This window comes from Belonocnema kinseyi, chromosome 4 (assembly GCF_010883055.1).
Source record: "Belonocnema kinseyi isolate 2016_QV_RU_SX_M_011 chromosome 4, B_treatae_v1, whole genome shotgun sequence".
Taxonomy (NCBI): Eukaryota; Metazoa; Arthropoda; class Insecta; order Hymenoptera; family Cynipidae; genus Belonocnema; species Belonocnema kinseyi.
In genome coordinates this window covers 31,505,263-31,517,574 of record NC_046660.1, presented here as the reverse complement: position 1 = coordinate 31,517,574, position 12,312 = coordinate 31,505,263, and the positions used below count along the sequence as shown (strand labels likewise).

At 27.3% G+C, this 12,312-nt stretch overlaps 1 protein-coding gene across 4 annotated transcripts in view; it reads left to right on the top strand.

Annotated features, from left to right (window-relative positions):
- The first annotated feature begins 5,464 nt into the window (after positions 1–5,464).
- The window catches only part of LOC117171316 (myotubularin-related protein 14), a 36,291-nt gene continuing 29,443 nt past the window's right edge, over positions 5,465–12,312 (top strand). For 2 of the 4 annotated variants that reach the window (XM_033358505.1, XM_033358503.1), the window contains exons 1-2: positions 5,465–6,117; positions 7,055–7,423. In XM_033358505.1, coding sequence (XP_033214396.1) covers positions 7,301–7,423 — 123 coding nt within the window. In that variant the 5' untranslated portion in view covers positions 5,465–6,117; positions 7,055–7,300. The remainder of the gene's footprint in view (positions 6,118–7,054; positions 7,424–12,312) is intronic. The other 2 variants (XM_033358504.1, XM_033358506.1) reach the window with 2 other exon arrangements.

The following is a 12,312-nucleotide window of genomic DNA, read 5'->3' as shown; positions in this document are numbered from 1 at the left end:
AATGTCGGATTAACCAGTGGGAAGCCGTTGTTATTGATATTTACAAATAGCGTGTTTTGGCGCGCGATAGCGCAGCGGCGCGGTGTGTGTGACTTGCTTGGCACTCGCAAGTCCAATCATCAGTCTTCAAGTTACGCGATTCATCTCGGCTTATTACAATTAGTAAAACATTCTGTACCTCTTATTGTTCATCAGTTTTTATTTATACACTTTCAACAGTTTTATTGCTTTAATATTACTAACAATTACAAATCTCAAATGCATTTATATCACAGCATAAAAAAAACTAAAATTTTTTTTTCATCTTTCTAGTTCTTAGTACCATTGTACTTATTTTTACATGTGTCATTTTTCTGACATAAACAAAATGAAATACATGGCACTTGAGCTGCTAAACAACAACATGATGAAACTCGTGAGCAAGTTGTACAACGACAGCTTGGTACAAATTCATCTGCCGGAGGTAATAAAATATAAATTTTCTGCGGTAACAACACATTATCCACCATAGAGTGGCTATCCATCCAATAGCGCCAAAACACGCTATTTGTAAATATCAATAACAACGGCTTCCCACTGGTTAATCCAACATTCCTTATGGTTAATAGGTAGAAGAAGACTTAAAGAATAAGTTGATTCTTTATTTTTTTCAAAATATTTAATAGATCGAAAATTATTAACATTCAAAGTTGCAAAAAATCGTCAAATTTTGAACTTTAAAAATTCATAACTTTTCAAATATGCATTTTACAAAAAAATGACAAGGGACCATTTCTTCTTAAAATGCCTCAAATTATCTAAAAAAAATTTGTCCCAATGAAAAAAATCATTTTTTCATAATTGTTTAAACAATTGTGTTTTAAACAAAACCTAGGCACTTATCGCAAAATTAACCGGTACCATTGGATTCAGCAGGTCAAAATACATAAGATTACATAGTTTTTATCCTTTACCTCTTTAATGCATACGGGATCCTACCCAGCTCCTGGACTAAAATATTATACACATTGATATAAAAATTATGTTATTTTTTAATTGCATTGTGGATCAAACAAAAATAAAAGATAAAGCTGTAATAAATTTCCAAATTTTAACTTACTTTTAAATAGCTAAATTTTCCACTAAAGAAGATAAGTTTTGAACCAATCGCGGATTAGTTAAATTTACAGTTTAAGAGAATAATTTTCAATTAAGATAATGAATCTTTAATAAAACGAAAGAATTTGAATCAACTACTTGAATTTTTGGCCAAAAAGATGAATATTTTCAACCATAGGGTGACCAAATTCATTTCAAATCGGGCAACAATCCATGCCCAAGTCGCAGTTATTTGTCACTCAAATATGTTGTTTTTCAAAGGACATAATAAGATGATAATCATTTTACCGATTTTTAGAAAACATCTTTTCGATAAAGTTATGAGTATTTGAATTTAAAAATTATTTCTCTACAAAAAAGACGAATATTGAACATAATATATTAATTTTCAGCTAAGAATATAGAGTTGAAAATTATTTTTAACCTAATTAGAAATGAATTGTCAACAAAATTCACAAAGCAGTTTAATTTTCACCCAAAGAAATTGATTTTCAACTATAATTATGAATCTTCAATAAACTAAGGAAATGTCCAACCATATAGTTGTATTTTCGAAAAAAAGCTAAATTATCAACCATAAAGATCAATTTTCAACCAAAAATGGTATAGTTATATTTTAAGTTTTAAAAAATCACTTTCAACCAAATAATACAAATTTTCAACAAAATAGTTCAATTTTTAACCCAAAACTAAAATTTAAAGTTAAAGAAATTAATTTTTAATGATGATGATGAATATTTATTAAAACAAAAGAGTTTTGAACCAACGAGTTGAATTTTCGACCAAAAAGGTGAATTTTAAACCATAAAAATCTTTTTTCTACAAAAAACACGAATTTTAAAGAAAAGATATTATTTTCAACTAAAACAGATAAATTTTCAGCTAAAAGTTTACAGTTAAAAATTATGTTCAAGCTAATTGAACACAAATTTTCAAACAAAAATTAATTTTTAAATAAAAAATACTAATTTCTAAAAAAATAGTAAAGTTTTTAACCAAAAACATCAGTTTTAACAAAATACATAAATTTACAAATTAAATTGTAATAGTTGATATGTCAGCTAGAAAAGATTTTAATATTGTAAACCATAAGCAGTTGATTTCAGCCAAAGGAAATGAATTTTTAACAAAGTAGTTAAAAATTCTGGATCAAAAAAGATTAGTTTCTAACAAATCAATTGCATTTTTAGCGAATTGAATTTCATATTTAACCAAATAGTGTTGAATTTTCAACCTAAACAGCGAATTTTCAACAATAAAATTAATATTCGACCAAATATTATTGACTTTTTATCCTAAACAGACGAATTTTTAACAAAAATATTGAATTTTCAACTAAAAAGATTGACTTTTTTGTTTTTTACAAAATTGTCGAATTTGGAACAAAATAATGAAATTGTATGTTCATTCCCTAAGTTTAGAAATTATACAAATAACTTTATCTAGGACAACATTTTTATTTGAATAATTGAGTACAATCCGTACAATATGTTAATCATTTTAAATATTTCTTAGAAATTGCCATTTTTTGCAATTCGATGTTTCCCTTCTATTTTAAATATTAATAAAATTCGACACATATGTCACATTTTTGAAATTTAATTGAATAATCACAATGGGACTGCGCCCTCAGAAATTGTGTAGAAAATTTAGGTCAGGACAGCATTAAGAAATCGGGTCACAAATCGTCGCGGTGTATCGTAGTTTTTGAACATCCTGTAATTTAAGCTTTCAAACAACAAAAAATTAATTTTGGACTTCTTGTATTGATTTTAAAAACGACAAACACAATTTTTTTTACACGCCTTCCAGGTCAGAAATATCAATTCTGGCAGACATCCTATTAATTTTAATAAAACTTAATGTAGTCGTAGTCTCTTATGGGTTTTTTAGCTGAAGAATATTTTAAAATATTGAAAATTCTGGGAGCTTCACTATTTTGAAATTTGAAGTCGACTTTTTTCTTAAATTGTACTATTTTCGGCATTTTTTAAAATAAGATTCTATTTTATATAAAATATTAAACATAAAATAATTTCAAATTTTCACACAAAAAAACTACAAAAAAAATTTTAATCGATTTCTGACGGAATACGTATTTTATTATTATTATTTTTTTTTAGAATGATATTTCTTGTGCTTTTATCTTTGATTTTAAAAAAACTTGATGGGAACTCATCTGTTTCGGGAGTTATGAATATTTCAAGAACAGTGGAATCTATGAGTCGCGTGGGTGACTGCAGTGTTGAAATGGTGCATTGTGTAATCGGGTAATTCCAATGCCTGCTTCCTGTCTAGCTGCTGCGCCGCCCAAGCATTCAAATAGGATGCTACTCTTTAAATATTCATATCTGGTGAACCAGATGAGTATCCATAAAATTTTTTCAAATGAAAGATAAAAGAAGAAGAAACATTATTCTGCTGTAAAATAAAAAACAGTGTGTTCCGTCAAAAATAGAATCAGCGTTTTATTATTTATTTATTATTTTTTTGGTGAAAATTTTGAATTTTATTTATTAACATTTCATACAAAAAAAATTTTAATCCTATTGCCAAAAAACATTAGCCACATATTACTACAACTATACTAAGTTTTATTAAAATTGCTGATATTGCTACCAGCATTTGTATTTTTTGGGGGCCGTATATGAATTTAATTTTAAGTGCAAAAAAACTGGCGAGAGAAAAACGAACCTAGCCAACAACAATTTGAGAACGGTCAAGGAAGTTATTGATCAGAAAAAATCAGGGATTTAGCGAAAAAATCTTGAAAAACTCAGGGAATTTCTATACCTTTAAATAACATACAAGCACAGGAAATTTGGAATTTTTTAAAAAATTTGAAATTATTTTATTCTGTTTATAAAAGATTGTCAGTTAAAAGTGTAAAAAGTTTATGATTCTGGTCTAAAATATTAATGGTCAGAGAAAATGAAAAGTTGGTAAGGGAAAAATTAGAGAATTAAAAAAATTAGGTTTTGCGGTAACCCTGATATGATATTCTTGTTAGTAACTTATTGGCCTTGTATTAATTTTTTATTATTATTATATTATTATTATTTATTTATTGATTATTATTTTTATTTATTACTTTTGTTTTTCCAGTTGTTCCTTCCTAGGGATGATCTTTTTAGTTATATAAGTTTTATTTATTTTTTTCAACTCAACAATTTTGTTAAAAAGTTGTAATTTTTGGTTGAAAGTTCGTATTTTGGTGCTGAGAATTCAACGATGTTCGTAAAAAATTTAGTTTTTGAATACAATTCATTTTTTGGTGTTGAAAAGTCAAACTGAAATCTTTTTTTAACGAAAATTTTATTTTTCGATTTAAAAATGTGTCTGTTTTAATATAAATTTCATCACTTTTTGATAAAATTGCAGCTCTTTGGTTAAAAATTAATCTACGTTGAATTAGGATTCAAATATTTTGTTTGAACATTTTGATTGAAAAACTTTGTTAAAAATAATTTTTTTGTTATAGATTAAAATTTTTAGTTTGAATTTCATCTCTGGTTAAAATTTGAACTAATTTGTTGAAAAATTTCAGTTTTAAATTAAAATTCATCTTTTTTGAAAATTTGTCTTTTTAATTAAAAAATTAATCTATTGTAGTAAAAATTCCATCTTTTTTGGATAAAAATGCAATTGTTTTGTTGGAAATTCAAATATTTTGTTAAAATGTCATCCGTTTTGATAAAAAATTCCACTGTTTAGTAGAAAATTTACTTTTTATTTAAAACTCTTAATTTGGTGTTGAAAAGTCAAACCAAAGATATATCTTTGGTCAAACTAAGATATTTTTTGGATGAAAATTCAAGTTTTTTAAAAATATGTCTTCTCGATTTAAAAATGCATCTGATTTAAAAGAAATTTCATCATTTTTGGACAAAAAAGCACCTATTTGGTTAAAAATTATTCTTCTTTGCTTGAGGATTCAATTGTTTTGTTTGAAAATTTTAGTAGGACCACTTTGTTAAGAAATCATTTTTTTTTATTATTAAAGATTCGTATTCTTTCATCACTGAAAAATCTTTAATTCATGAAAATTCGTAATTTATGTTGAAATATAAACTATTACACTTTTTTGTTGAAAATTCATCTTTTTATGCTGAAAATAGAAGTTTTTTGTTTAATGGCACATTTTATTGTCGAACCCTCATTTTTTATGTAAACCAAATCAATGAATGTAAAATTGTAAAATTTGTATCTGAAATATAGTTTTATTCCAAAATTATATAAAATAAAACAGCTAAATAGTAAATAGATTAAAGTTTCCCGGGATTTTTCGAGGTATCGGCAACCCGGCGTGCACTCGTGCACACAAAAAAAGAAAATTGTGTCACAACACAAACCTAACCTCTTTCTCTCTTAACATTTTATCTCCAGCAAAACATCTCTGACCATTCCGAGTATGAAACAAGTAAAATTAATGAAAATAGTGAAGAACCTTTGAATTTCGTGCCTCAAGTTTAGCCGCATTTGTTTTTTATTCTACTTTGATGGTTTTTATCGGACCGAAAGTGCATCAAGTGCGCTGCGCAGAAAGTGCATAGTGCAAATCGTGATTCACGAAAAGTGTGAAGTGTGAGTGGCTCTCTAATCGAATTGCCCGTGATTGTCGGAATTCTCGTCCATATCGCCCACATGCACAAGTGTTCACGAGCCACAAATTCGATACATAAATAAAATGAGTGTCACTGTTTACGAGTGTGTGTGCTAGTGACGTGAGTAGCGTAAGTCAGTGAGCGAGACACGAGGTGACCGAAATACAACACAATTTCCGAGGATGGGTCGAATGATAAACAACACAGAGTCGTGCGAGTCATGCCCTTCTGGGGCGTACAAATGACCTTAAAAGTGCAAAATCGTGACGGCAAGTGACAACTAACTTTTAGTGACGTACTCGTGCTCCATTCGTCGGAGGTTCGAAAAAAGCTAGAAAAAAATCTGGCGAACCGAGCACGAAGACTTCGAAAAAAGAGAAGAAGGCGAAGAAGAATGTCAGTGTGTTCAAGACAGGTATGCTACAATCATAATATCGCTGACGAATCGATAGAAATGTGACAGCCGTCCCCAACCTCCAAATCACTATTTTCCCGTTATCTGAGATAGCAGGTTCCTTCTCGCCCTCCTGACTTATTCCTTTTAAATTTTATCAATATCCTCATTTTCCTCAGTAAGCTTCATGAGTTCTTCAACATTCGTCTTTTTATCATTCTTGAGCATGCGACAGGCGTTCCTCGGGTTCATTTGTAGGTTAAGTTTTCTATCACGAGGATCATGTGCATGCGAGACGCAATTTCTATCGGAAAATTCGAAAGAGTCCGTAGGAAAGTGCATTGTCTTTTCTTTAAATTATGCTCTTGTCACAGTAAATGTTTTAATTTGCATTTCTGCAGTTTCAATTTATTGTTAACAGACAATGCCATATGTAGGCACGTCGCCAAAAAGAATTCTTCGGAGTGGGGCCTAGACGAGGAGAGTAGGGTCACAAATTTAAAATTACGATTCTCGCAGACGTCTAGTTTATTTTTAGACTTTAAACGTTTTTAAATTTCATTCGTGAAAGATAGTGCTTGATTAAAATTGACAGTCAATTTTCGTGCATTGGAATTATCTGTCGCGAGAGATAAAAGTATTATTTGTGTAGAATAAATAAATTTTTTTATGCACGAAATACTAATGAGGCAAAGTTTATTCAATTTCATAACTGTTTCTTTGACGCAAAGTGTTTGTAAACAGAGGGTTACGATAATCGCCTGGTTTCTGCAATGATTCATGATTAAAAATCCATTCATGTTGATCTCATTAATTAAACAGTGTTTTGAGGCGAGAGTAAGTAATATTTGAAATTTTTCAGCATACAATCAGTTGTAATCTTCTCATATTTAAAACAGTTTTAGGATTTTTTTTTCGAAGGAATTTAATTTGTGATTTTTTTTTGTCTCATTTTCAGTTGAAACCTGATTTTTGGAATCGCACTCTCCTGTTATGCAGACGCAATCGTTTGCACAGTTTGTTAAAGACTAAGTGTATTTCTAAGAGTATATGAATGGATTAACTGTGATTTTAAGAGATATACGTTCAAATTAGCCCTTGTGCCATTTTATTCCACTTAAGAGATTCGGAAGTATTCACGTTTCATAGATTATTTATAAGTATTGAAAATTAGAAATTCTGTAGATAGAATTGCATATTGACAATGGAAGGAAATCACGTTTACAAACCCGAGACTATCATGACTGATGTCAGCATGCAGGACTTGCAAAAGCTTCTCGTCTACTTTTCGAAAAACACCTATAGAGCACGGGATGCTGACAATACGGTAATCTATTTAATTAATAAATTTATTGCTCAACTCTAAATTTTAATTAATAATGATTAATAAAAACAGGGTGGCCACAGTTCCGGAGAAATCAGAAAATTCAGGGCATTTTTTTGGTTAAAGAAAAGTCAGTGATTTTTTTTTTTTTTAATCGCAAAAGTCAGGGAATTTCTGTAAGAAACACTTTAACTGTCACTTTTTTCTGATTTTTTTACTTCTTTTGAATTCTTGAGGGTATTTTTAAAAATTCCAAGAAATTTCAAAAGATTTTAGGATATTTTTAAGACATCGAAGGAGTTTTCGAGAGCTTTAAAAAGTTCTAGAAAATCTCAAGGGATTTCAAAGGATATGAAATATTTTAAGGTATTTTTATTTATTTGTTAACAAATTTTTTTAAATGTTTTATAAACTTTTAAGAACTTTCCAAGGATTTGAACGATTTTGAAGAACTTAAAAAAATATTCATGGAGTTTTTAAGAATTTCCTAGTACTTCGGATGATATAGCAATTTAATGATTTTGAGGGATTTTAACAGTTTTAAGACATTTGAATAAAATTGACTTCAAAGAATTTGATCGATTTTGAGATATTCAAAATTTCCAAGCAATTTTCAAAGGCATTAAAAAATTTTAAAGGAATTTTAAATGATTTGAAATGTTCTATGGATTTTTATTTAAATTTCAAGGCATTTTTAACAGCTTAAAAAATCACAAGAGATTTCATAAGATTTTAATCTATTTTTAATTATTCTAAGGAATTTTAAAGAGTTTCAAATGATTTCACAGAATTTGAAATATTTTACGGAATTTAAAAACATTTCAATCATTTGAAGTAATTCCAATGGATTTAAATATTTTAGGATGTTTTTAAAAAATCCAAGAATTTTTCAGGGTTAAAAAGTTCGAAAAAATTGGAAATCTTCTTTAGATGATTTTGAAGGGATACAACAAATTTTCATGGGATTTAAAATCATGTGTCCAAGATTTGAGAAAATATGATCAGATTTAATATAATTTTAAGTGATTTATAAAGTATTTTAATAGAGTTTTAAGAGATTTTCAGGGACGTTACCGATCTTGGAATATTATTAAAAATTTCCTAGGAATTTTCAAAACATTAAAAAGCTTTAAAGGGATTTCAAATATTTTATAGATTTTTATTTAAATTCCAATAAAGTTTTAATAGCGTAACAAATTCCAATGTATTTCAATAGATTTTAAGGTGTTTAAAATGATTCCAAGGAATTTTTAAGAGCTTTAGATTTTTTTAAAGATTACCAAGGGTTTGAAATAGTTTAGGATTTTATAGAAGATTCCAAGTCTTTTTCGTGATTTATAAATTTTCAAGGAATTCTCAAGTTTTTTAATGATTTCGAAAGATTTAAAAAAATTTTATGGGATTTTTGAAGAACTTTGTAGAGTTACGCAAGATATGGAACCATTTTATAGGATCTTTCAGGAAATATAAAATTTCATGTTTTTTCGAGATATTATTATATTATAATAAATTGTTAAGGAATTTTGAAGAATTTGACCGATTCTGGGAATTAAAAAAGAATTCTAAGGAATTTTTAAAAGTATTTAAAAAATTTCAATTGATTTTGAAGGTTGTAAAATATGTATGGGCTTTTTTAATTCAAAAGCATTTTCAAGAGCTTTAAAAAGTTTTACAGGATTTTAAAAGATTTCACAGAATTTCAAAAATATTGTAGTTAATTTTTTAAAAAATCAAGGAATTTTTTATTGGTTTCAGTGATTTAAAGGGTTTGAAATATTTTAAGGAATTTTAAAAGATTCCAAGTTATTTTGTGAAATTTCAACTATTTCTCAGGTTTTATGAGATTTTAATTTTGAAAAATTTCTAGAGATTCTGTAAGATTTTTTAAAATATATTTTAATTATTCCCATTTACCTTAAATTCACTGTCATTTTACAGAAATCAATGGACTTTTTTTTGTAATTTGTTTGATTTTTTTTTAATGTGACCTAAATTATGAATTCGTTAAAATTATCCTGGAATCTGCATAAATTTATTCAAATTATTTTTTATTGTTTTAAATTCAAAAGATCATTTGTGTTAATAATGCACATTAGTCACTTTTATGTACGTTTTCGATTCAAATAAGGGATCATCCATAAACTACGTTACCAATTATAGGCCATTTTTGCCCCCCCCCCCCCTCCGTTGACAACTGTTAATTTGGTTATTCCCTCCTCCGAATGTAAATTTAAAACCAAAAATGGATTAGTTAAACTTTTAATAAAAAGATAATTTTAAATTATTAAAAAAAAACGAATTTTCTACAAAATAAATGTTTCTTTCTTTTACTAAATTATTAAACTTTCAAGACCAAATGCTGAATTTTCTATACGTAATAGTCGAATGATCAAATCATTCAAAATACGAGAATTCTCAACACAAGAGTTGAATCTTCAACTAAATTGCATTAATTTTCAATAACAAAATGAATTTTTAACAAAATAGTTCAATTTTAACCAAAAGTTGAATTTTTACCTAAAAAAGAGCTTTAAAAGGTTTTTAAAATTTTTGAAGGGATTTCAAACGATTTGAAATATTTTGATGTATTTTTTTTTTATTTTTAAATGGTTTATAAAATGTCAAGGACTTCCCAAGGACTTGAACGATTTTGAAGTGATTACAAAATATTCATGGGATTTTAAAAACTTTCCTATAACTTCGGAAGATATGGAAATTAAATGTTTTTGAGGTATTTTAAAAGCTATTATGACATTTAAATAGTTTTTTCATGATTGAAAGAAATATTATCAGATTTTATGTAATTTAACATGATTTTTAAATATTCCAAGGATTTCAGAGAACATTATTTTGGGATATTATTAAAAATTTCCAAGTAATTTTCAAAGGCATTAAAAAGTTTTAAAGGAATTTGAAAGTTGATATGTTCTACTGATTTTTATTCAAATTTTAAGGAATTATTAATAGCTTCAAAAATTCCAAGGGATTGCAAAAGATTTTAATGTATTTTAAATTATTCGAAGGAATTTTAAAAGGCTTCAAATGATTTAAATATTTTAGGGCATTTTAACGAATTTTCAACAAAATACAAGAACTCTCAACGCAAACGTTTTTTTTCAGCTAAATTATATTAATTTTTATATCGAAACAAATTTTTAACAAAATAGTTAAATTTTAACAAAAAATTGAATTTTACCTAAGAAACAACAGTTATCGACCAAAAATGGAAGAAGTTAATTTTCAATTAACAAAGTATTTTTTAACAACAAAAAAAATTAATTTTTAATAAAACCGTTCAATTTCCAACCAAAAAGATGAATTCTTTACTAGAATTTTGAATCGTCAATCAAAAAATGGAACTTTAAGAAATTTGTTCAACTTTAAAGTCTAGTTTTAAATTATTTTTTATTTAAACAAAGAGATTAATTTTCTATCACAAAAAAAAAACATATTTTTAACAAAATTCAAGAGTTCTAAACTAAACAGTTGAATTTTCAACGAAAAAAGAATTTTTAAATAAAAATATTAATTAACTAACAAAAAGGACGAATTTTTAATGAAATTCAAGAATTCTGAACCAAAAAGTTGAATTTTCAACTTGAAAAGAAAAATTTTTAAACAAAAAGATTAATTTACTAACAAAAACGATGAATTTTCAATGAAATTCAAGATTTCTCACTCAAAAAGTTGAATTTTCAACTCAAAACATACATTTGTAAACAAAAAAATTAATTTTCTACCAAGAACATTCCTCATCTGGAAACGTACTAAAAATGTTACCACATGTACTTTTAGAGGAAAAAATTCTCTAAATTCTTGTATACCGTTACTTTGACTTGGGACCGGCACCTACCCGTTACCAACTTTAGGTTTTGTGAGACCCGACCATATCGAAAATTAAATTTGAGCACTTTTAGTTATAATTAAAAATATGAAAATAAATAATTTATTATACAATCTAAAAAACAATAAACTTCAAGATCATAAATTTATTATTATAAAAATCATTACTAACAATATAACATCCCTCCTCTCCAGTGGTAAAGTAGTTTATGGACGAGATCCCTAAGTTACTTATTCCCCTTCTTCAAGTAAATAAAACTGTGGTCGTCCTAAAAATAATACATTTAAAACTTATAATTTAAAAGATTTCTATTCCGTTTATGAAATATTCTATGATAAAAATGTTACAGGATTATAATTTTTGTCTTAAGGGCATGCTTTTCGGTGACCACGTGACCAAACTAGTCCCCGGTTATGAACATTTTTTTTGTGTTCACTGCGTCCACACGAATTGAGATATCGTGTTAAAACTTTGACACATAAAATAAAAAGCACTAAAGAATGTTTGTATACATCAATATATTGGTAATTTTAAAGAAAGTTTATTTCTAAATTGATGGAATAGGATATTACCATTCGAGTTATAGCACTTTGCAGATCATTTTTGGTATGATGCATTTTAGTTTTTTTATTCGCTCATATTGAGCACTGACACCAATTTTATACTAAATCGTCCAAACCTTGAAAAAAATTAATATAAGCAATAAAATTTGTACCTTCGTTGCAAATTAAAAATAAGTATCTGTATCTGTTCGTTCATGAAATTTTGGTGTAAAATGATTTTCATTTTTTTGGTCCTAAAAATAAAAGATAAATTTCAAATTGGAAACATAGCAACACTAGCAATGTGCTAAAATTTACTCGTCGGAATTCTCCAACCAACTTCCATAATTCTTGACGTTGAATCGATCAGCTGATAACTATTGTTGACAGTGAACCAACCAGCAGGACTCAGCGTCGGACTCGCCTTGTCTTTCGACCCAGGGCGAAATTTTATTTTTATTCTTGGAATTGTTTCATACCAGTACGAAAAATCTACAAGAATGTAT